Source organism: Dysidea avara, chromosome 1, assembly GCF_963678975.1.
Source record: "Dysidea avara chromosome 1, odDysAvar1.4, whole genome shotgun sequence".
Taxonomy (NCBI): domain Eukaryota; kingdom Metazoa; phylum Porifera; class Demospongiae; order Dictyoceratida; family Dysideidae; genus Dysidea; species Dysidea avara.
The window spans coordinates 62091280-62117986 of record NC_089272.1 but is presented as its reverse complement, the minus strand read 5'-3'; the positions used below and the strand labels follow the sequence as shown (position 1 = coordinate 62117986).

Genomic DNA, 26707 nt, shown 5'->3' with positions numbered 1-26707 from the left:
TTTCAGCTATATAATGGTCAACCAGTGTTACAAACAAAGAAACATTAAGAGTAGAACTTCTGCAATCAATCAGTCACAAAGGAAAACTTGAATGATTCCTGTCAAACATATAGCGTCACCATCACACGGCGCTACTGTGAACCAACACCGACTCCTTGTGCCGTCAGCAAAGATAAATGGTACACAGCAAAAGGACAAAGATAAGTCCATGAAACATACATTGTATGTACTGCGGTATGCCAAATGGCACCAGTCAAGCTGAGTGACGTTGAACACTAAAGAATTCAAGCACGTAGCCTTAGCTGCTATCGACTTACATTTGTCTGAAGGCATCGGTCAGTCAGGCAGTCAATAAATTCCACTAAATATATATTTAAGGAAGTGTTTCAGGTCATACTGAAGGCACTTTGGGCTTGGTTATACTGCCAAGATGCCATGAGGGTGTATTGTGAGATGAGTTTTAGTGATATTTTTGACCAGAAAAGCCCAAACCTTAATATTATTATCGTACTGCTTGACATACTGTATGATGAGATTATAATACAATACCTATATAATTTTAAACATGTACTTTACTTTGAAATGAAAGAGATCGATGTTGCAATCCATATTGTAGTCATGCAGAGGCGAGTTGCTTATGCTGAATGAATACCTAGTACACTGAACCCTCTATGATCCAATGCTAAAAGTGGCAGAAAAGTGTGTGGGATGTTGGATTATACTAAGGTAATATCAAACAAATAATAAATCAATAAAGACAAAACAGCAAACAGCTGCTGGTGTCAGATGTATTCTGGATTGGAGTAAGGTGTTGAATTAGAGTAGTAACATATAATATTATATGAACAATGCTTAGTATGAAAAAGGAAGTATATTGTATATCATTTATTGTTGAGCTAAGCCAGTTTCTACACATATCCAGCTAGTATGATTTTGAACTAAATTTAGCTATGTATATATACTGCATGAGTTGTCATAGGGTAGTTTCAATTGTTTTTCAGTGATAGATACTGAAGTAAAACATTAGTACATCTATAATATTGTCTGAATCTATATTTGTGAGTACATACAATTCAACTAATCTACAGCAGAAATTTCTGCAATTGCAGAATCCTTAGTCAAAATGTGCTCATATGAAAACAGTAAAATTTTGTGAATCTAGTTTCAATTTGCAAAATTCACACAAATTGGACCTCGTACACAAACCCACCATGCAGAATACATAGTTCGTTGATCTATCCCTACATATCATGCTTATTTAAAATGGAAAATTGCCATATAGTTGATCTGCACATTGATCCATCATTACAATCCCACTCCCCACCTATTGTATACTTTCATGTTTTAAGCCAAAACTTTAATAGCCAGAAGTGTACCACTTGCATCACATGCACGCTGATCAACCATACGTATCTATGTATATGTGTTGAAACATACAAATTCAGTACAAAGAGTGTAAATTTGTACAAATATTACAAACGTTGACAAAAACATATGAAACCATATCTGTTTTACTCTATAGTATACATCTACAGTATGTGATATCATAAGTTTCTAGTAGCTAAATCATATGATGGCTACTAAGTGGACAGTTACAAATTTATATGTATTTGCAATGATCCTGCTATTAAATAAAAATCTAGTGCTTTGTTAGCTGAACACTCCACCAGGTATTCTTATCACTATCATAACACGACTGTTGCTTTTGATGTTTGAGTCACGTAGTGAATTATTCAAACGTAGTTCTTGTGACCCTGATATCAGACTAAAGACATCGGGCATAACTATGGATCAAAATACAAAATTGAGATAACAACAGCCTACATATATGCAGAATGTAGATACTTTATATTATAAACATCACATACTGAAAATACATTCCCAACACCTCTTTCGAAGACATGTTCCCACAATCTACTAGCCTTGGCATAAACGTGTGTATTTTTCAAACCAGGCATGCACCCACAGCCAGCTGAAGACCGGCTGAAGGTTGGCTGTGGGCACACCCCTGATTGTTTTTCTGAAAAACATGTATATGTCTGGATGTGTGTGTGTGTGTTGTGTGTGTGCACGTGTGTGGGTGGCTATGGGGGTGGTATTGGCGATGATGATGTTGCTCCACTGAGTGAGGAGGGAGGTGAAATTGAGAAGGTGACTGAGTCTTATCTTGGACCATGTCTATGTAATGATGGAAAGGTCACTAGAGAGGTGGCATGTAGAATTGCAAAAGCCTTGAAGGCATTTGGTAGCTTGTATGATGCTACTTTTTATGAATAGGACTTTTTCCTTGCATACCAAAAGAAATGTGTATAAGACCGTTGTGTTGTCTGTTTTACTTTATGGTATACAGAAACTTGGACAATAAAGGCTCCTGATGTAAGACAACTTACCACCTTTCTTCATAACCATTGTGTCCACACTATTTTGGACGTGTCTTGATACCAGCAGTGGAGGGAGCTGGGGACCTGCCGATTACGCTGGAATAATTATAAGCATAATAGGTGTCTGAAAGTATTGAGCATAATGCTAGCATAATAGGTAGAATATTTGTGCAATACCTTCTTCCAAAAATACACAGAAAAAGATTGACATACACTAATAGAACAGTCAGTAACTCTAACAGAACAGACAGGTAGTTGACTGTTCTATTAGAGTATGTCGATCTTTTCTGTGACATGTATTTTGACAAGCAATGGTTTATAGTCTGTGCTTCAGCCACTTATTCACTCATAAAGTGCAAATTTATATAACTGAAGCATACAAATTGAGCATAATTTGAACATAATAGGTTAAAGGTTTAAGCAGTCCAGCATAGCATAATAGGTAAAATAAAAAAGCATAACCGGTGGGTCCCTAGAGGAAACGTATTACAACTAAGAGGAATTTTGCAGTGGTCGATTGCTGAATTTTTGGAAACTCCTTTGAAAAAATCCTGGATATGCCCTTGATTTCTATAGTACAAGTGTGATGTTACACTTGAGCATTTCAGTAATGTTCAGAGCTTATGTACGTATACGCCATGATACTGCATCTAGAATCTTATTGCACTTACAGTAAGCACATATGTACATCATACACTGTAACTGGAATCATTTAGTGAATACCCTGTACTTAATAAATATGCAAGATAAACTTACTAAATTTCTTTCTCACTAAGTCCATGAGACGTCCAACTGTGTCACTTGGTCTGACTTGCAATACAATATGCTTATGAGAGATGGCTGATGTCACAAATATGGAGAAGGGCTGTAGTGACACAATACAGGATAATTGCACATACCGTACATACAGTATATAGATTTTAGTGCATAATACATTTACCAATTATTAATTAAGTAATTTAAGCAATAAGAAGTAGTGAAGCAAGAGGTGAAAGATAGTATTTCAGCATAGAAAATCCATGCATGTTATATATAAGCCCCAGCATTTTTGACCCAGCCTGTAAATGAACAGGGCCTTTATTTGAGACCGGGCATTTATTCTGACCAACACCTGGCATTTACAGGTGGTGGTAGGACGGGATTGTTGTAATGGTAAGCATACTGAACAGTGATACAGTCTGTTGACTATATAAACAAGTGGCTTAAAATGATTGGAAAATAGTTGTATCATACATATCTATGGACTCGCCCAGACTACTCAAGTGATTACTCGTAGTACCTTCATCCCTCTGAAGGCTCTAAACTCAAGTATGAAGAAACAGCAGCAACAAGGGAAACAATTAAAGCTAGAGGTACACCGATATGGCTTTTAGCTGATATTCCGATAACCAATACAAATAATATTATCAAGCCGATAAACAAAGCCAATTCAATATGGTAGCATGGACATTTTCTCTAACAATTTGCTCTCTAAATTTAGTAAATAAGTGACAGAGTGGGACTGTAATTAGCAGCCAACACTATATAAACATGCGCTACTAGGGTATTACTAGAGCATGAGTCATGGCCCTATAAATAGATGTTTATGTACTGTATATCTGTATCTGCTACTTTTTTATGCATGTTACCAATCCGATACCGATATGCAAAAACACGGCCAATATAGCCGATAGCCAATCCGAATATCAATGCACCTCTAATTAAAGCCATTAACAGTAGACTCAAGTAATAACCCGGGCCTCTCAAGTCATTTATTTTCCAAAGGTGCTGGAAACCCCTGGCTTATGATCGAGACAGGTGTTTAATTGAATGTAGCTTTTTTTATACGAGGAAATAGGAAAAAGTTATTTTTGCTCAATGCTAAAGTAGAGATATTCTATGCTGTGCTATAATACCTTCATTCATCTCTTGTTTCACTACTTTATCACTTGGATCCCTACTTCATTTTTAATTAAATAATATACTAGTTTATTTAGTTACTATTCTGTCATAGCATACAGCTATATATACATTCTCAATTGTTAAGTGTACTTGGACTGTAGTGACATCAAGGGTGTCATGAATTTCCAGGTTAGTCTACATACTAAGGAATATAATTGTTTATTATATCAGATGTTTTCTGAATTTCCAGGATTAGGTATATACTGTTATTATGGGACCAAACTAATACCCTGGTAAGTATACATGTCGTGCGTATAGTAGTAACCAGATTTTAGGCATACTGTAATTAATGCCCGCTTATTGATTTTTGCAGGCCATGTGGTCATAGTAGTTTACCCACTAGCAGTTGGATGTGGTCATGTGTAACTTAAGGCCATACAGGAACTCAGATCAAAGGATGTCGTGAATTTCAGGTCAGTTGAGGAACTGTATTATTACAATTGTCTATATGTGTTCTTTTGTAGTTCTCAATTATCAGTGTACATAGAGTATAGCGTCATCAGGGGTGTCATGAATTTCCATATGCACTAACCTGAATTTCTAGAATACATCACTATTCTGTTGTATCGTCAGAAGTAAACAATTAATGTGATGTTCATTGTGTTATATAGGTGTGTATATAGTAATTAACATGCATGATGAAAGCCATGATGTGAGTGACTGTTTGTCCATGGGGTGGGTATATGTAACAAGGCTGTTCAGAAGACTACCAGAAGTTCCACAGTAGTGACAAGTCACAAAGGTTAAAACAATTGTAATACACCAAGCGGCGCATGGTAATAAATAGAGTCTACAAGATTTATGCTTCAAACACCTTTCCTAGGGAACTTACGCTCTTGATTCTTTCACAACTTGTTTGTAAGATTTTAGGATTTGTGTTCACATCATGTCTTTAAAAGTTATTGTCTGGGTTAGAGGTTTAATTGAAGAAAATCGTGTAGGAGCAAACCAGAATTAGATAGTGTTAGTGCTAGATGGACTGTACAACATGGGTATGTTGACTGGTGTAACATGACGGTAGGTGTAACACAAGGTAGAGAAATAAAGCAAAATATGTATAAGTACACTTGACAACAACTAAAGATTTTTTTTATTACATAACGAATATAAATCTACTAAGAGAAGTTACATAATCCAGAACTAATATTGTGAAACTGTCCCTACACATAAGTAACTCACAGTAGTGGCCACACATTTTTAACTTTTGGTTGTGCACTTCATAGTTCCTTGGTCGCACAACTCACTACTTGATTAAGTATAATATTTGAAAAGGTGGAAAATCCTTGACTGGACCTTGAACCTGCAGCCATCTGATTTTTACTTGGACGCTTACAGGGATCTAGCCAGGATGTTTTCTCTTTGTTAATGTCATGTATTTGTATCCATAGGAACCTTAGACAGCGACTTATTATCTCAAAGAACGTCTTGTGGAACCAAATACACATTATTTCTATTTATTAAGAGTGTACATACAGCACAAGTGCTAAAGGTCTGTAAGATTGAATCTAACCAATAGTGCCAATTAAGCTTTGGTGATATTTTTGGGCAGCAAAGATTTTGTGATCTATACATACTGCTGCTGTACACCCTCCAGTTGAATACTGTATTACATACCTTATTCTCTTCATCTCCAGCTGGTCGATGTGATTCTTCAGATTCCTCTTTGATTGATATATCTATATTTTTGGGTGTACCTGTGCTTTTAGTTTGCCTTAATTCTTTCTGTTTTTGTTCTAATTCTCTCCAAAGGTCTCCATGATTTGTTCCATCCACTGATTCACGGAGACATAGCAACAGTTTATCAAACCACCCATCTGTCTTTTGGGGTAATATACTCATAATATGTTTTGCCTTTTCTCTTGGTGTTCTTAAAGTGCTGATTAACACTAGTTTATCGTCTTCTGATAGGAGATGATGTGCTGTTAAGTGTGGAAATATTGCAGATGCATCCAACTTGTTGGTGAATGATACAGCACATTCTTTTAGAACATCATGTTCAATATTACAAGACTCATCATCCAATGGAGTTGATACTGTGTGGTGACTGCCACTAGTAATGGATGGAGATTTCTCCTGAGTGAAATATAATACAAGCAATGAATAGGGAACATTAGGTAGTTGCCAGTTGTGAAATCCCTACCCACACAATGTAGGTAGGCAATGTAGCTATAAACATGAATGGTCTGAGATTGCATTCATGCTTTACCTTGATGGAGTTAAATGACTACTAAAAACTTCCTTTATTAATTGCTACAGTATATCTACAAAAACTAATAGTGATAATACGTATATGGACACACCTACAGTGCTGAAGGCTCTATCACAAAAAAGTAGGTATCTGATTTTAGTAATCTAGATTACCAAAATCACAGTCCTGGTAGATTGTTATAGTGATACTACTCAACAAGAAGTGACCAGAAAAATCATGGCATACACCCTATATATACGTATCTGTACCAAAATAGCCAAGCTGTGAAAAAAGGGTGCAGCCCTCCACTAGAAAGAAAAAGGTGTTGAAATTAGAGGTGGCAGCCAAGAAATGGCTGCAAAGATGCATGATGCCAATTATTTTCAATGATCACATGATACCCTTTTCTCTGTTTTGGTATACTTTTTGTAATTACAAACCCCAAAGCTGCCAGCTTTGAGGCTTCCTTTTTATTTTATTTTTTTCTTTACTACAGGAATCATCAAAAAAGAAAATCACTACAGTATTATTGGTGTACAACTATATGCTCTGAATTAGATTTCTAGAGCACGTATACAACACTGTAATATGGTCTTTAGAGCGCTAGTGTATCGTTCACACATGCGCTTATGTAATAGTTATACCATGGCTGCGAGGGATTTTGCTAATATATACACCCAAAGCACGAGGGCCGCAGGCCCGAGGGCTGCGGGTGTATATGTCAGCAAAATCCCAAGCAGCCATGGTACAAGTGATATATATCACTTGGGGCGCACTCACCTAATAGGTGAAAGAACTAATAAGAACTCATCCCATTTGTTTTATACAGTAGCATCTGAAGATCGATTGTGGTTTTAATAGCATGGGCTAATAGCCATCAAAACGTTGTCCATACGTTAAAACGTTATTAATACGTTACTATGCTTCAACACGCAATGTTAGAAAACTTGCGATTGTGGGATGGAGTTTATATTGTTATCATTTTTGTACTAAGTTAAGCCAACTAACTTCGCTATTGGGACAGTAAGTAAGTTATTATATTAAGTTAAGTACTTAGAACTGTAAGTTACTAACCTATTTCAACGTAGCAGTAGTAGCTTTGCTGTTCCATGGTCTGTTCAAAGGCTGATACGCGTTGGGTAGAAGTACGCATCCACAATCGCCCAAACAATTATTTTGTGCCTTCATTATCCTTTAGTAACAACCAACTACTCTATCTTAGCCTATGTACTAAGCTTAGCAACCTCTACAAAACTGAGTCCCACAATACAAAGCTCTATGTCGCTCAATATAACGAGTCAAAGCGCATCGATTCTTTGAACTGGCTGGGTATCAAAGTCATTGGCAAACCGCTTTCCCATGATATTGCCCGGGCAATATCCTGATATTTCCCGGGCAATATGCGAGTTAAACACCGAGCGGCGCCTTTGAACGCCCACGCTAAAGTGGTATATATATGGATACGCGCTATGACAAGATCGACTCCTGGGTCTGGAAGCGAATGCTGCTGTACAAACAGCGTTAGATATGAAAAATAACTGTTATATAAATGTAAAAATGCTTTTTGAAAATGTCCGTGTCTGCATGTGTCCGCGTCCGACTGTATCTGCCTTTTCCAACTACCCATTTGTAGGCAGGTGGTGATGTAGTCAGCTAACCAAACTATGTAAACAAGTTTGTTTGTGGTAATTTGTACCTGAGGTTTGCTGAACTACCATGGGTATTTGGTGCTTTTGTTGAGGTAAATGGCAGTTACTTTAATACCAATGGCTTTACCATTAATACCGTGATATTTAGTAATACCGTGATACTTTTTATGGAAGGTATACCATTTGTTATTTTTCAATACCACCCAGCACTACTGGTCATACACAAAATTATAGCTGCTATATATATACTGTTAAAATAGAAAACTATGGTCTGTATAATACATGTACAGTATGGGCAAGCTATTGTTATCATGGTGTGTATTTTGATTTCCGACATTGTAAAATTACGGTCAGTTGCTAAGACATCAGCTGATCCATGCAATAATCCTATAGCTACATAAAAATAACTCATTGTATGAACAATGTTGATACACTGTATATCATGCAATCAATGTGCATATACACATTTACATAGTTGTACTCACTTCTTCATGAGTATCCCTCATATCATATATTGGAACTACTCCAAGTTGCATAAATACGTAAGAGTTGTCAATGAAAACCTGTTTCTTCTTGTATGCCATAACCATCATGTAAGGGACTGCCTGAGCAGTAACATGCCACTCAAGATGTAATGAACCAAATAGCACCCAACTGTATGGGAGGGCTACATACTGGTGGACTTCAAGAGTGTCAAATATAAACTTTTTGCAGTCAAGATACTGATCAGTTGTTAGCCTGGTTGAACTGGTTTTATAAATTACATAAAACCTTTTATATCCTGTCGGTGGAGAAACTTTAACTTGGTTAAAAATAACTTCAAGACCTTTAGTGATTACCACCTTTTGCCGGTATTTGTGAAGCTCTTGTTGTGCTTTTTCTGACTCACACTTTTCAACAATTCCTTCCAGTATTGAGCACTCATCCCAATTCCAGTGTGCACGAAGAATAACAAACAATTCTCTGAAATTTGCACAGTCAGTAATTTTCTTCAATTTTTCATCATCAAACAACAATGTTTTACTTTCACTACCAATTGTTAAACAGATACACAATGATTTGGCTCTTTCTAGGGTTTCTTCTTTATTGTCCAATTTACTTAAAATGTTGAGAACAGTTTCAACAAGACTAGAAAACAGTACACTGTAGTAGGCTGGACAGGTTATATTTCTCTTATCTTCACTCTTTGCTTCCTCCACGTTGGTTTGTAAAGATGTTTGATCCTTACCAATTGTAATTGCTACAAATCCGAAAAGAACATTTATATCCTTATAAAAGCCAAGAAACACAAGCACATATTAACATTGTCCCTACACGTGCAACACATGCTATAAAACAGTGACCACAAAATTAATAATTTACCAGTGAACATTTTTTGTAAATCTGCAGCAACTGCATCCATCTCTAAACCAGGAGACTTGAGCGCTGCTACTAAATGATTCCAGTTATCGTCAGGGTGAGACCGTCTCCAGTATGTGAACATCTCTAAACAACTCTTTCTTACATTATCACCATGGTCTGATTTGATCTGCTGCAATCTTGGTTCCTGCTCTGGTCTTAGCAACATAACTCCCAACTCATACCATCTGGTAGCAACTTTAGGTATCACAAAGGACAGAAGTTGCCTTGTGGTTGGCGGTTTATTAGCTACAACAATATACATAAATACATACATACATACACACACACATACATACATACAAAAGTACATACCAACAAATCTAACTATGTGTATACGTAATGCTGGGCAATATCATGATATTATCGTATATTGGGATATTTACATCTGATACTGTCTTCAAATTGCAATATCGTCATATCATATTTCAGTAATTCTCTGTATTTAGTGTAATTCTGCATATTTACACATATTTATGCAAATCTTTGATGGAAGTGCTAATCAAATTATATCCAAGAAAAGTGTTGGTTATGTATTTCTTGGAATAATATTTTTGCTATAGCACTCAAGTATGGATATCATGATATTTAGTAATATCGTGATGTTTCAGATGGTAATATATTATTGGTAAGAAATTGTGATATCGCCCAGCTCTATATATACGTACATATGTATGTACATACATACATAAATACATACATACATACGTATGTACATACATACATAAATACATACATACGTACGTACATACATACATACACAAGCATAAGTAAAAATTAGGAATTTTAAACTAGAGTCAGGGATGTACCCACAGTGGTCGGCAGTGGTCGGTACCGACCACCACTCAAATAAAATAGCCACCACAACCACTACTAATTCACCTCTGACATACAAACTTAAGGCTCCATACTACATTTCTTGACCCAACCCTATCCCTTCTAACCACCACTATTCTAAACCTGGGCACATCACAGAGTATATGTATAGTAGCTGTAGCACCCAATAGAACAATTCATACACATACACTGAGTGTTGGGGAAATGGCAATTGAAACGAGCTGTGATGCGGGTTTACATAGGCTCTACATTCATCATTTGCAACTGAAAGTCTTGCTCATCTCTCCTCATTTATGCTTCAATTTCCATCTGTCGCTCTTCAAATCTAGTTCTTTTGTTTTCCAGTTCTATCATAATTTTATCAGACTTCTCTTGCATACTTGCATAGACACAAGCCTTATCAAGTAGATCACCCGTTACATCATAGTTCAATTTCTTAGTATTTATAGCAGCTTCTTTCTTTGGTTGGGCTGTACTACTACTGCTTTGCAGGGGTCTCAGATGTTTCACCACCAGCAGATGGAGTTACAGAGCTAGTAGTGTTACTCAGCAATGGTGCTTCATTTCAATCATCACCAGCAGATTGCATCAAGCTATTGCTAGCTGACTGGTCAAGCTATCCAGAACAGTGTTATCTGCCCATCCAGTTGGGTCTTCCAGTGATGAGTCCACAACCACTGGAGACTGAGTAGCTGGTTTGTAACCAATTACAGCATCAATGGCATCAAAACATTCCCAATCTGGGTACCTGACTTGGCCTGTTTCCTTTCTCTTTTCCTTTATTCACCTTCAATTTATCTCCAAAGACCTGGTGTAACTGATTTCTGCCTATCCTGCCATAATATATACATCACGATTTCTTTGGTATCCAGTTACCTGTTCTTGTATATTGGCATCACTCCATATACTAATAAGTTTAAGTATCTCTTCTTTATTCCAAAAATGGCATGGCTAGGTTAGTTCGGTACAGTTTGATTGATAATTATTCACACTTCTTGTTTCTACCATACTGAGTGGTACCAAGTTTGCATGCTCGTGTGAACTTGATATTATATTCCAACTGCACCTACTACTGACACAAAGTGAGACCACGGTTTGGCAGCTATGTCATATTAATTCACTTACCTCGGTGTAGTTGACAGTAGTCTACTTCATTCATACGCTTTGTGCATATTATTCTACAAGCAGTCCATTAATTTTACTGGTGGCAGGTTTCTTATCTAAAACTGAGAATAACTCACAAGCTGTACTCCGAGAGCACATATATTCCAATATGTTGGTGCAATAACATTGTGTAAGAACACGTACTCCCAGAAAAGGAAGCCGTACTGTGGTTGACTGATAGCTGCTATGGAAAGGATAAAAATAAGACATAGTGTGAGTATTGTATGGCTATCAACATGAGAAAGGTTGAAGTAAGAAGAAGTAGTGCTATAGCTGTAGCCACTTTTCTGCTACACTAAGCAGGCAGGCAGTAGAAAATTCCGTTGAATAATATTTTTTTGTAAAAATACCACATTACCACCTTTACAGTTAGGGACCCGCTGATTATACTGGCATAGTTATGAGCATAATAGATGAAAACATTGAGCATAATAGGCAGAACACTTGTGCATTACCATAAATTCTTGCTTCTCAAAATACATATCACAGAAAAAGATCGATATACTCTAAATACTTGTTTGTCAAATTGCATGTCACAGAAAAGATTGACATACTCCAATAGAACAGTCAGCTACCTGATTGTTCTATTAGAGTTACTCACTGTTCTATTAACCCTTTATTACCGAAGTTTTTTTTACAAAACCGCAAGTGTGAAATCTTTTATGGCTTGTGTGAACTGTGTACGATACGAGTGGACCCCACCCATTAATTAACCCATCAAGCTATATACCGTTTGATAGCCATCTCTCACTTCTACCAACACAGCTAGAATACTTACAGATCACACACACAACTCACGCGCTATGAAGCGAAGAAGCATATCTTCTCCGTATCGCCATGGCATTGAAAGATGGGCGCCGCCATCTTACTAATCAACGTGATGACATCACACTATTTATTTTTAGAATCCTTATCACGTGGGGAATGGAGTAATTCTAACTAAAGCCTCCTAGTAGCAGGGAGAAGGCGAACATGGAGTTTTAAACAGGTAGTATTGTTTTTTATACGCTATTTTATATTGCCAAGTGCCATAACTTGCCCATGCTTCTTCCTATCGCCGAACGGTAAACTTCATTAGAAGCGCCCGGTCCTTCTGAGCAGTTTGGTAGCAATTTTAGCTTCGTAGCGCCTAGGAAAAAGGAGTAATGGCTCCGTTTATATAGGGCACTCGTTATGGCAATATATTAGCCATTCGATAATAATGGGTTAAGGATTTATAGTCTGTGCCAGCCACTTATTATTTACCCATAAAATGCAATAAATATTGAGCATAATTTGAGTATAATAGGTAAAGGTTTTGAGCAGTGCAGCATAGCATGTAAAATAAAAAGATTAATCAGCGGGTTCCTAATACAGTACTACCTTTTGTGACTTTTTCATGTACCAGATACTGACAGCACCTACTCGCCTATCTGTGCACATATTACCACGATTCATGTACGAAATGAAATGCTCATCATCTGGCTACCCAATACAGTATCGGCCACTTCTACATGCTTTCCGTCATCCACTTCAGCACATTGAAGGCCATGATAATGAAAAACTCCATGCACATTCCATTGCAAACCACAAAAAAATAGTTCAGCTGGTAAAGCACTTCCCTGAAGTGGCTGCGGTTAGTGTAGGGTGTGGGTTTGAATCCTGCCAGTGGCATAATATTTCTAACTTACCTTTTTTGCGCATGGTAAGTTCATAGCATCCTGGTATTGCTTCACAGCATATGGACTGTCAGCATGGACAGGCCAATTGGGTGCTATAAAAGTAATTGACCTGGGTGCCAGTATAGTCTCATACCCAGACCTCTTATTTCCCCCACCCAAACACAAAAGGGAAAAAAACAAACTGGGCACAAGATTAGGGTGCAAGGAAGTGTACTCCTGTGTGTAAAATTGATTTTTCTCAAACTTTGTTTTCATAACTACTGTGATCCTGTGAATATAGTACTGCCTTAAATGCTACTTATTTCTTTTGTTGACAGCACCTGTGTGATAGGACAGGTACTAGTGGTTACACAGTTTGCAATGAGTATTATCGTTTTAGCTTAGAAATGCACAGCTCTACTGTTTAGTCAACCCACATGTTTACATCATACCATATAGTCAAGGGGGAATATTTTCGAGGTTGAGCAAAGTTATCAAATTAAAATTCTTAGCGAATTTGTAAACAATCCCAATTACACTATATAAAAGTCTAAGGATAGAATTTTCACTGTTAGCTAATGGTTGTGGACTAGTGGACTGGACTGGTGGACTGGACTGGTGGACTGGACTGGTGGACTGGACTGGTGGACTGGACTGGTGGACTGGACTGGTGGACTGGACTGGTGGACTGGACTGGTGGACTGGACTGGTGGACTGGACTCAGGTATATTTCCCTTTTGTTACCAAATATTTGGGCAACTGGTTGTAAGTATATAGTCTCATGTAGTTACACCACTCCCCTCACATAAAGAAACCCATAGACATACAAAACAAAAGTATGATCATGCTAGACTTGTCAACATTGCCTAACTGCACCTATGGATTTGCTACGGAATAGCAAATTGTCACCACTTAATTTAGCCAACTCAATGACTATAACTTGTATTTAGGAATATTAGGATCCATGGTTAGGCCACTCCAAATAAATTCTCTATTTCCCATCCTGGACTCGAGCGTATTTGCATGTGGACGGGCGGTCCATTTCCATTATTTCATTATGACACTGGCAGCTTTTCAAGCCATTATTTGCCCGGTACAACCTTAAAAAGCTGCATAAAAGCATGTTTAAGCTTGTTCTTTCCTTTTTGCAAAACTAACACAAACATGAATTTTGTACCGATTTGATAGCACTGCTGATACGTGAGCTGAGATAGCTTTTACTGAGCCTGTCAGTATGCAAGAATAACCAGAAAATAATGGAAGAATATGGAATAATGAAATATTTAAAGGTGTAAGGGGGTTACACTCCAATCGTAGATATACTAACCCCAGGTACAGGACTGGAAACTAGTGACGTGCCTCGATAGTTCTGTTGAAACACTCCGTGTCCGATGAATTTAAAGAATTTGACACCTTTGCCTGTCTTTAGAAATCGTACTCAACGGGTTTTAAATGGTTCTTGTAAGTTGCTGAGTTTAAATAGACCGCCACTTTCCAGTAGTACTCTTTTGTGTGACTTTTCAATGCGAGTTTCAATGGTAAAACTAGAAATGGCTGTAAAGGTGAGTGGTAAATTTTGTCTGCTTGTACCGCCTCACTGGATTAGTCTATGAGGTGTCTGTATCATTTAAACAGTATTTCAATGTTTCTAGTTTTGCATGAGGAAGTAGTTTGTGTGCTTCTACTCTGTTCTTGTATTTTATAAGGTAATATTACAGATTTTCTAAAATCGCGTATTATCATCTCCTTAAATAAGACAAGAACTAGTAATGATAGAGCACTGGCTACTTCCTCATGCAAAACTATATGCCTTGAACTACTATTTAAGCGAAACAAACACCTCGTAGACTAATCCAGTGAGGCAGTATAAGTGAACAAAATTTGCCACTCACCTTTACAGCCATTCCTTTTTTCCATTGATAAGTCGCGCGAAAGAGTACTACTGGGAAGTGATGGTATATTTAAACTCAGCAACTTACAAGAACTGTTTAAAACCTACCTCAGAATGCTTGAGCACGATTTCTAAATACTGGCAAAAAACATATTTTGAAAACTTATCAGACTAGGAGTGCAGCTGTTAATTGGTGAGGAATGCAGCAGTTTCCAATCCCATACCTGGGGTTAGTATATCTATGCTCCAATATATCCTGTACTCCAATCTTCGTCCTCGGTCAAAGTGGTCAAACTCGAAAAGTAAGCACTGACCTTTGACTTTTACTAAAATTTGTGCTTGACCCTTGACCGAAATTCTGTATATTTTAGCTATTCCAAAAGTATCAATTGTGGCATACACTTTACAAAATCATGCTTGTTCTTTGACCAACTGCAAAATTCTAGCTCAACTTTTAACTTTGACTGAGGACGAAGATCGGAGTACAGGATATATTGGAGTACCACCCCCCTAACAGTAACCAGATGCGGGCGGTGGACAGGAAACAGATAATTTTATTTGGAGTGGCCTTACTACAACACTACATGCACATGCACCGTATGGTTTGTGATTAGCTAAGTGGTAGTCATACAATAGAGATTATGTCGCGCACACAATCCCTAGATGAATAGGCAGTACCAAGTGCAAGGGGGTGGCACTCCAATATACACTGTATTCTGATCTTCATCCTTGGTCAAAGTTGAAAAATAAGCCTTGATCCTTGACTTTTACTCAAAATTGTGCTTGACTCTTGACTGATTTCTTGTAAATTTACATTCACGATGCTATTCTAAAAGTTTCGATCATGGTATACACTTTACAAACTGTGCTTGTCCTTTGACCGACTGTAAATTTCTAGCTTGACTTTAGCTTTGACCGAGGACGAAGATCGGAGTACAGGATATAAGGGGGTGACACACAGGCACTCACTGTAGGTAGATCTACGACCGTGGTAAAAGTCTAAGTCAAAGGTCAAGGCCAGCAAATTCGTGCCAAGTCAACGGTAAAAGTTTCCAACCCACAATCGAAAAGTACTGAAATATCGTCGCTAGGTCACCGGGACCAAGGTTTTGATCGACGAAAATATACCTTGATCGCTTGGTTTCTCCTTAAAAATAACCTTGATTGTTTGATAATTTAGCGCATATTTTCGTAAATTCTCGTTTTGTTTTCGAGCTAGTTTAATCACCACTTTCTAGGACGTCTTGATCGCTTGATTCACTCCAAATTTAACTCTTGATCGCTTGATTTTATTTTGATCCCGGTCGCAGATGGTTCTACAGGACTATTGGTAGTGACTACCCCTTGAAGATTGAAAAAGGCTTAGTCCAGGTCAAGCGCCTGCCACCCCCAGCACCAAGGAGCAAGTGTGCTGGACAACTAATAGGTTCACTTAGTTACCAGTACCTTCTATCAACTCTAGATCTGATCCTGTAGCCATTGGTTGTGCGATCCTACAGCTAAGTCACCCGTTTTTTCACCAAAAATCAGAATAACACCACGTGAACAGTCTGGCGTGGTTTTTTTTTTAGTGAAGTCTGGCGCCTGCCCTTCGATCTTGATGGCGGCAGTTTGACGTGTATGCAGTCTGACAGCGCCCGCCTCTCCGTGTCGGCCGGGCTTGTCAATGCGTAAATTAAATCACGTGACCACTGTTAGGCATGGTATCTGCAAATATATAATCACGTGACCAATGGCACCACATGTACAAGAATAATTATATAACATCATTTATAATATATGCAAAAGTATAGCAGCATTTGGGGCTCCAGCTGATTGAAATATGCCATCCTAAAGATTTAATATCCCCTTACCAAATTGTTACAATCAACAAAATTCTCTACAGCTGTAGGAGTTCTCATCAGCATCTGATTAACCACATCTTATTAATATGACATAAATAGTTACATAGAAAATATACAAATCATATTACAAGTGATGTTAAAAGGAGAATGAGGGGAAACAACATCATTGCTGTACACACATACATACATACATTACGTACAACCATATCTAGTAACTAAATCATACCATGGCCACACACAGTATTACACCATTTGTAATGACCCTGTTGTTAAAATAAAATAAATTTACATCAAGTGAAAAAATCTAGATGTTCTGAAGTGTTGCTAGCTGACCATTCCACCACGTGTGATCACTACCATGACAACCCGACTGTTACTGGTGATGTTTGAATCACGTAGTGAATTAGTTAACCTTAGTTCTTGTGAGCCTGATATCAGTCTGATACCATACATGTGAGATATGTCTGTAACAAAACAAATAAGAAATGGTTAAGCGTAGTCTCCACTACTCTCTTTAAGACCATGCAAATTTGGTCTATTGGCTTATGACTTATGATGACTGGACAGGTTGTAAGGTGGTTAGTTATATGTCATCATTCAACCTGTGATTTTCAACACTGACAACTCAAAACAAGACAAATTGTATGTCCATAGGCATACCCATGGGGCTGCATACGCGTGTTGTGTGTGTGTTTGTGTGTGTGTGTGTTTGTGTGTGTGTGTTTGTGTGTGTGTGTTTATGTGTGTTTGTATGTGTGTTTGTGTGTGTGTGTGTGTGTTTGTGTGTGCGTGTGTTGTGTGTGTGTGTTTGTGTGTGTGTTTGTGTGTGTGTGTGTTGTGTGTGTGTGTGTTTGTATGTGTGTGTGGAAAATAAGTTGGTACTTGTCAGTATGTAGATTCACTAATAATGTAACCTTTCAACCAGTGTTAGGCAATGAAACCAAGTACCCTGGCAACTTAACATAGTGGTTTCGGTAACACATACAATGCTGGTTATCCTCCCTTATTTTTTATCAACAGTCACCATGTACACATTAATAGCATCACACAAACATGGTATAGCTTGTGGACATCGGGCCATGAAAGCACAAGTTGTTGTTCTGTTACCCTAGTACCCTCACAACGTTTTTATGGCTGCATACAAGTGTATAGTAAGCATTGAGGGTGGGCTAGCTACAAGTCTACCTGGAATGGGTTGACCAGTTACCTTTCCACACACAATAAAAAGCAGGTCACCTGAACAATATTAAGAAAAATGTACATACAAGTACAGTAGCTTGTGCAGAGGAGGTATGACACACTCACAGGATTTATACAGAGTAATTAAAAAGCTACTTTAGAATTAGGTAAAAACAAGATGATGTTGTGCTACTTCTAAAAACCAGGTGCCATGCAGCAAACAAACCTAACTGGAATTAATTAACAACTAATATTTATATTGGATTTTGTTTTGTTGCTACATACACAATTGAATTATAGTAATTTGTATTTTGTAATTGATGAAATACTTAGTGATTCTGTAATTACGTTGCTAAGCACTGCTAAGGAGGTGTATCTCGAACAAAATACTTTAACCCACTAATGATGCACAGAAGTATTTTCTTAATTGTTTTATAGTTCGTCTACAACATTTTCTTATGCAAATTCTCCAGTCAAAGCCTCAAAGCTGCTCTTCATTTTCGTTCGCGTATGTACGGGCATGCCCCCTTTTAACTCAAAGGAATTTGTTATACCCGGTAGCCTAGGAGGCAAGCTGTGTTGTTCTTCAGCTGTTTGACATCCATAGAGCCCATTGGGAAAGGTCTTCACTGCGTCCTTATAAACTCGTTTCACCCATATGTCAAACCAGCACGTATCAACCGTCTTAAACCAAAGCTTACCTGCCCAGAAGTTTAATACAGGCTCTATATGGCCTTTATTTATCACATAAAGACTGTTTTTAGCGAACAAAGTTTTGCTCACATGGGTGCAGAAAGACAAACAAATATACAAACAAACAAACAGACATACATACATACAAACACACACTTTTCGGAAAGCAATTTCAGTAAACCAGGTGCGCACACAGCCGGCCTTTGGCCAGCTGTGGGCGCACGCCTGGTTTACCTAGTGCCAATGAAAAGCTTAGGTGTAATTTATTGGGTGAACCTCAGCAATTTAATATTAGTACACAAGGCGATTGAAGATGTCATCAACTTACTGTACAGCAAATGGTGACAGTGAAAGAGAACAACACTGTAAATTTTATTCAAGGTCGATCTCGTAAAGTCAGATTATGAAGTTAACATGAATTCTTTTGATAACATGTTGTGTCTCCTCTGAAGCTCATGGGCGTATGCATTACACCCACTTATTAAAGTGAAGTGGCAAAACTGCTCATGAGATATACATACATATCTGATGATATACACAATTTTGAACAGCAAATGTTCTAGGACTTCTCATCTGAAACTTCACACTTGCATCAAGATGTACTTCACAACCTCAATTACCTCACTCTTATAACAGTACATGTGTAACATCAGGAGCTTATAAGTACCGAAGGCGCTTATAAGCTCCTGATAACATACATAGCAGTGAAGCCAACCACAAAAAAAATCCCTGATGTGATTAGATAATAAGCTTAAACAATTCCCTAATAGTTAGGGATTTTGTTTTGCTGTGGTATGGCACATACGTTCTTCACAACTAGTGGTACCTTTCCTTTGTTTTCACAACACTTGTATTAATTGTATTTTACATGTACACACATGAGCAGTAGTAATGGTTCTCTATACAAGTTACTTGTTGCCATTTGTTATTACTACAGTGTACATGCATGACCTGATCAGCTGAGGAAGTTAGTTGCTCCTTATCACACAGCTCATAATCTCTTCAACCTCAACACCTCAGTAATATACAAGTTATATCTAATGTGTGCATTGGTACACATAGATATATGTGTGACTGAATTTTGGAAAAACGTTCCAAATCGTACATTAGAAGTTTCGAGATATACAGTTTTAAAGAATTCAACTTGCCCAGGATAGCAGGCATGCATATGAAATTTACACAAAAGATGCTACAATCTATTACCTTTCAGACCACTTTCAGTACTTGTAGCTGCTTGTAGAGTTTCCCGCCAAATAAGATAGAAAATCTGAGCAGTTGGACAAGCGAAATAATATCACGAGTACTCACAAAGGGGAGGAGGGTGGAGAGTGGCAGGGTGGGCAAGAGATAGACTTCAAACTGGAGGCAGACCATGATTGAAGTCCAGACACGAGATTACAGGGCTGTGCTGGCTTCTTAGTGGCTGATATGAACAGAAAAGTCGTTTGGCAAACAATATCAGGCCATCCACCAGTAATCCACTGATTCTTGCCAAGCCAGATCCTTCACAAGACCTGAAACTGCCATTCAAGCTCTCCATACCACCCAGAAAAGACGTCTGTTAAAACCAGGCTTGAGTAGTTTGAGTAGTACTGAGCGTCAAAACTAGTAGCACGCGGTACGATAGTGTAGCTATCCCCCCGTTAGTTTGATTTTGCCTGATGTGCGATTTGGATTGGTTTTGTAAAATTTGGTCACATATGCTATAAGTGTCCCAGAACCCTCAAAATCTTTCTTTTAGCCAACTAAACAAAATACATGCTTTCCTGGTTTTAGAATCAGGTGCTAGAGAAGCCATACTTTGTGAGTGTGACAAAAACTGTTCAGAACATTCCTATCAATGTCAGGCAAACAATCACATGTATACCAATATACATGCATTATGGCAAAAAACATGTATGAAATATTAGCAACCACCTCACACAGTACCTTCATAGACACAAATAGTTAACATTTAGTATATGTGCACTAAACAAATATACAAATATATAATAGTCCGTTTAAACTTACTAAGTTTAGTTCTGACTTTATCCATAAGAGATCCAACTGTATCACTTGACCTGACTTGTATTGTGTGGTTAGAGTGATTACCAGATGATTCCAAGAATATCGAATAAGTCTGTAGTGACATAATACAAAGTTGTGGTAAACAATTTATGTGCTATATGTATACAGTACATATAACACAGATCATGAGTATCATGTTTATACTGTAGCAGATAGATACTGTATGGTTGCTAAAATATACCTGTCAAACCTCTTGACTCTTGGACACCTTTAAGTATATTTGGGACCTACTTGACATGGTCACTACAACGATCTTGTCTTATTGATGAGGTCATGAAGTACACCTTATCTATGTTTGGGACTTGAGGGAGGGCACGACATGTGTCACATGTACTAGTATAAGAATTCGCTACATCACAAAACATTTCATGTGAGCCCAATGAGTAGGTCCTGTACATTATTCTGATGGCAGGGATCACTGGGGATTAAGCAATGATGTGAATTGTGCAACTATAAACAGTTCCATTAAGGAGAAACTAGACGTTGACGTGGCAGTCACAGACTTCCCACGAAGAGTCACAACAATATTTTAATGATGATATACAATCATTCATGCCTAATATATGATTATGAACACATACCAGAAGTGCAATTGTATAAAATATTTTTTTGCCAGCGCCCTGGTAGTTTATTAGTATTCATGCACGCATGTCATATCCCCACTCCCTGTTTGGGACTTACTTGATATGGGTCACTATAATGAGGTGATCTTATTAATGAGGTCATGAAGTACTACGTTTGGGACCTACTTTTAGTTGGCCTTATCAGTAACAAGGTGAAGGATTTGCTATACACCACACTAACAAATAACATATACAGATTGTAAGCATAGCGTTTTCCTTATCTGAGCACAAGAGGAAAATAGCCATTTAAGGCTCATGAAACCTGAATGTACCTGGTACTTGTTCACTGTCTCATTGTTTTCGATAGGTCAGCCAGTGGGTGGACAGTATACAGTATGTATTCCATCAAATACCATTAGTCTGAGCAGAACATGATCAATTGCACACATTTCCGTATATAGTTGCTACTTAATAATTCAATCAGGTTTCTCCATGGATACTGGATAATGAATAGAAAAGTGTAGACTGACTAGTGAAACCTGCTTTAGTGTCCGCCCCTTTAAGCCAACCAACTATAGCTGTTGGTTTGAGAGAAAAACATGACCCAACATTACTCCTGGTTAAGACTGGTCCCTTTTTTCCCTTTAATACTATCAAGAATAATGGACTCTTGATACTACAGGAGCAGTTTGCTGGAGGAAGGTGTAGTGACTTTAGTACAATAGGATTATGGCAAGAAGTTATTTGTGTATACTGAATGAAAAGATTAAGCAAGTTCATCACCTAATTTGCTAATTCTCCTACTACCATATTGCCTCAAACCATGGCCCAGGAATTTAAGTAACTTTTCACCTTGGCCACTAAACTACATAGGCTGGCAACTAACGACACAAGAACAACATTCACGTATTACTAAGTATTACTAAGTATTAACGTTGTACCTCAGTGTTGTATAATGTACTTGATGTTCTCCCCAGTATATTTCAGACTCAAACTTAAAAAAGGAAGTTTATCATTTATGAAACCACAAAGTACTTTATATATCTTATGACTGTACTATGGGACTCGGCATTTAATTCTGAACAAGACAGGGCACTTACAGCTGTATTAGGAGCCGCAGTAATACGGTACACAGAAACATTCCAATGCCTAATGAAACGTACAATCCTACCGATGTGATAGGAGGCAAACACTTCTTGAGACCATCAAAAGATTTTCCATTGGATCCATGAGGTACTATATTTCCATGAGATATATATTATTTTAGGGACACCAAAATAAATCTCCTGATCTTCCTATATCAATGGTATTTAATGTGTAAATATCAGCTACTTCTATTTTATATATGAGAAGCTGCTACACACCAGCAAGTTATCCATCTCTCTAGACCCATATATGATCTGCTCACCAATCTGAATTCAAAATTCGTACAAGTAACAACCGGTTACACAGGCTAGGATTGTTAGGGTATATATTTTGGGACAGTGTGTGTATGTGTATGTGTTTTGGAGTCGCTATATGGAACTTCAGGTTCAATAATTCCACTCCATGAGACCTGGACAGTCCTCCTGTGTGTTACTAGCCCTGCCCCAGAAGAATTCACATGCACAAGACTCAAGTGCCTGAGGTGCACCAACGCTGGTTCACTGGGTAGCAATAGCTGTGTTTCACATAGCTACCAGAGGCTTTTCTTTAGGATTATGAGATTTGTGTGTGTTTCTGTGGAATGCATTTGTACGTATATGTGGCCATACCTCTTCTTGTCGAGCTAATAATGGTCTCTGTTCTTCTTCAGCACCTCCCCTAACTGATATCTTGTGCTTCCTAGTCTTGGGTGTACCTGTGTTTCTTCTCTCTCTTAATTCTTTACGCTTTTCCTCCAAGTCTTTCAAAAGGACCCCATGGCCTGTGCCATCCGTTGAATCATGGAGACATTGTAACAGTTTATCAAACCACCCATCCGCCTTTCTGGGCAATACGTGCATAATGTAGTTCGCCTTTTCTCTTGGTGTTCTCGCATTGCTCATCAACACTTGTTTATCGTCCTCTGTTAAGAGATGTTGTGCTATCAAGTGTGCAAATATCGCGGATGGGTCCAATTTGTTGGTGAAGGACACAGCGCATTCTTCTAGTGCGACACATTCGATATTGTCTTCGTTCATATCTCTGTACACATTCTAACACGTCGAAGTGATGTTTACATCCAACGATTTTCTTCAACAAAACTTGCTCCTTTCGTCAACAGATATCTAAAAACTGATTTCACTTTTCTACACACCCGTGTACAGGTTCCACTTGCGATTAAGTCATGAAACAATGGTGGACGGTTGTCAACAGGAAAACTCAAAAGGGGATTTTAACAGTGCATTCATGCATGATCAGTGTCACGTGCAACGGTATAGTGTCACGTGAATGGTGTCTTCTGATCTCTTCTTGCGGAGATGTGAGTATGTTCGCGTAATAGTGGTAATAAACAAAGATTATTTTAATTTGTTAAGTAACTACAGATGTCATGCTCGTTTTACTTAGTGTGTGAAGTAGGGAAAATCCCAGGGTGCTTGAAACTAAAAGAAGCTACTAATTATGAGGGAGTGGCTGAGCCTTGTTCATGTTTATGGTTTCAGCACAGCTTAGTCAGTTTTATCGAGCATCTTATGAAGAAGGAGTTTGTCTAATTGTCCAAAGGTTGTAAACTCGATCATCAATCAAAATAACACTTGCAGCTTCTACTGTGTTCAGCAATGTGTAAAGTGTTCAAAAACTACCAAATTATTTATTAATTTGCCCACTGCCATGCTAGACCATTACGCATATAAAAAGAAATAGAAGTTTCACATTTTAGTAAGGATCATAGAAATAAAAGCGATGAAATGAGAGAGGTCTGACATTTAAACCTGCAGTTATACTAGTGGACATTTAATCCCTATTGACAGGCTGTGTATGACTGGAATATTGCAATAGATTTGCTTGGTGAGATATTTTTAAGGGGAAATAGTTTGTGGGATGACCATTGTTCAAAATTTCAAGAGAGAAACTTTTCACTTCTTCAGGACCTTTTAATGCATTAAAGAATGTTATTTTGAATGAGCTGTATATTTCAAAAGGGATTTTTTTTTTTTTTTTTTTTTTTTGCGGACAGCTGCCAATCTGCAAAAATTTCAGAAAGCATCCCCCTCAGAAAAAATCTGCTATATGGTATTTATAAAAGTAACTATTACTTGTTGTTCTTTAGTCACTACAGTTGTATCATTAGAGATGACTTATTTACTGCAATTGGACAATATTATAAGAGGACTGAGTTTCCTATTGTTTGTAATCAGTTCCAATGGGGCTAACACAGATAAGACAACAGTTATTGGAGACAGTACGTTGAGGAGACATATCCCACTAACACATTGTTGGATGTCTGCTAAACTCAATCTTGAAGTGACACGCAGTGAGTCAGAACTATTCAAACTGTACCAAAATCTCAAGCAGATAGCAAGCAGCGATAGTGACAATGAGTTTCTTGAAACATTGGAAGAAGCTACTGGATGGGAATCTGTCAACGCTACAGAGAAAACTGAACAACTTTCTGCTACACTCGCAGATGCACAGAAGTTAACAGAAACCTGGCAAAAGTATATCCACAGTGAAAGCTTGACAGTCATGGCAAGCGTACAAGAAGAGTACAAGATAAGTGAGAATACAGCAAATAAGAAGTTGGCAAAGACACATGAAAAGAGTAAAGTAGCACTGCAGTGGTTGCGGCAGATCGATGTGGTGAAGTATTCCTCACTGCCAAAGTATGCTTTTGCAAAGATATTTTTGTATCCAAGATTTGAGAAGTATTTAGAGTCAACTCTGGATCATTCCGAGTCTGCAGAACATTGTATTAAAGCACGTCGTAATCTCTATCCTGACTAGGTATTTTTGTATGTATACATGCATGACCCCAAACAGCAGTTCAAATGTAACATAGTATAGCTGAGTTTTTTTTTAATATCATTAAGACCTGATATAATAAGGCTAAGTATATTCATGTATTGATATGTTATGTTATGTTGCATGCCCAACCCTAAAATGGATAGACAGGTACATTACCAACTTACACAATTGACTTCTAAAATGTGTGTGTACATAGGTATTAGAGATACAACAATATAATATTATTATCATGTATCGTATCGTTTTAAGACAATATTGCCGTATCGATACAGTCAAACTGTATTGATATATCGCATATTGTGATATATCGACATATCATGGCTTGTTAACATGCCTGACAAATCAAATTATCGTACATTGTGGTCAAACTGAATAGTATGTAATGCTTCTCAGCGAAACACTAACTTACTTATTTCCCTTAAAAATGACATAGACCATTGTTTAGACTCCACAGATATGCCCATTTTGTGAGATATTTGTTAGCTAGCAGTCAGTGAACACACAGTTTGCATAGGCAGCTCCAGGATTTTTGGTGAGTGATTTCTGATCAAGAGCATAGCTAGACTTTTGGTGAAGACCAAAAAAAAGGTAACTGCCTGCTGAGAATAACTGCCCTCCACTAAGTACATATTAATATCACTGATAAAGTACATAAAATCCTTTAATAGCTTGCTGCACTGACTACTTTATTAGAGTGATTGACTGCTCTATTAGAGTATGTCGATCTGAATGTGACCTGTTTCCGGAAACCTCACCTGGAGCCGCCCCTGGTTTGTACACATTGGCTGCAAAAGTTTAACACCTATAATTATTTTAACATACGAAGTTGCATACCGGGATGCCAGGCAGTTTTATAAGATTTTGCAATAAAGGCAAAAAAATGCCATTATTACGTATAATCAAGAATGAGTATGACCCTTCCTAGATTTAGATTTCATGGAACCCTACTTGAATTTGCCAGTGTTTTCTAATCAGTTAATACAGATAGCAAGTTATTATTGTTAAATATACATACTCTACATGAACTGTATACCATAACGCTGTACACTCAGATAAGATACATTATAGTGTATCGATCAAGTGATGGACCACATGTAGATGTTACACATCCACCCAGGGCACAGTTGTGCACATCACTGGATTCTACATGTTCTATTGTGTGCACAAGACTATATTTTATTTAAAGAATTGGAGTAAATGTCATGTGATGCTTATACATTGCTGTACAACAACAGCACAGTCATCTGAAAATCAGTCCAAGTTCTCACTGGGTGACTGTTTAGCAGTATAATATTATGTGATCACCAACAAATTTGAATTCTTTGTTTAACACATCACTACCCCA

General features: G+C 37.7%; 3 protein-coding genes and 1 long non-coding RNA gene across 5 annotated transcripts; 2 read left to right on the top strand and 2 right to left on the bottom strand.

Moving 5' to 3' along the window:
• Positions 1 to 1394: 1394 nt before the first annotated feature.
• LOC136239902 (uncharacterized) lies at positions 1395 to 16716 on the bottom strand. The gene is made up of 6 exons (XM_066030649.1): positions 16536 to 16716; positions 9522 to 9806; positions 8645 to 9399; positions 5937 to 6395; positions 3138 to 3246; positions 1395 to 1784 (listed from the first exon to the last, which is right to left on the bottom strand). The coding sequence occupies exons 1-6, from the start codon at positions 16567 to 16569 to the stop codon at positions 1651 to 1653; spliced, it is 1776 nt and encodes a 591-aa protein (XP_065886721.1). The 5' UTR covers positions 16570 to 16716; the 3' UTR covers positions 1395 to 1650.
• On the top strand, positions 3941 to 4976 carry LOC136239908 (uncharacterized). The gene is made up of 3 exons (XR_010693616.1): positions 3941 to 4555; positions 4636 to 4735; positions 4787 to 4976. It is a non-coding gene; the product is annotated as an uncharacterized lncRNA (long non-coding RNA).
• A 279-nt stretch (positions 16717 to 16995) lies between the features above and the next one.
• LOC136239893 (uncharacterized) lies at positions 16996 to 23830 on the bottom strand. Its single transcript, XM_066030641.1, has 3 exons — positions 23190 to 23830; positions 20816 to 20924; positions 16996 to 17397 (listed from the first exon to the last, which is right to left on the bottom strand). Exons 1-3 carry the CDS (start codon positions 23595 to 23597, stop codon positions 17258 to 17260), a joined length of 657 nt encoding a protein of 218 aa, XP_065886713.1. The 5' UTR covers positions 23598 to 23830; the 3' UTR covers positions 16996 to 17257.
• On the top strand, positions 23805 to 25584 carry LOC136239880 (uncharacterized). 2 transcript variants are annotated; one of them, XM_066030627.1, is made up of 2 exons: positions 23805 to 23878; positions 24668 to 25584. In XM_066030627.1, the coding sequence occupies exons 1-2, from the start codon at positions 23848 to 23850 to the stop codon at positions 25339 to 25341; spliced, it is 705 nt and encodes a 234-aa protein (XP_065886699.1). In that variant the 5' UTR covers positions 23805 to 23847; the 3' UTR covers positions 25342 to 25584. The 2 variants fall into 2 exon arrangements, with proteins under 2 accessions (XP_065886699.1, XP_065886706.1); XM_066030634.1 differs by lacking the exon at positions 23805 to 23878 and adding an exon at positions 23982 to 24120.
• The last annotated feature ends 1123 nt before the right edge of the window (positions 25585 to 26707 follow it).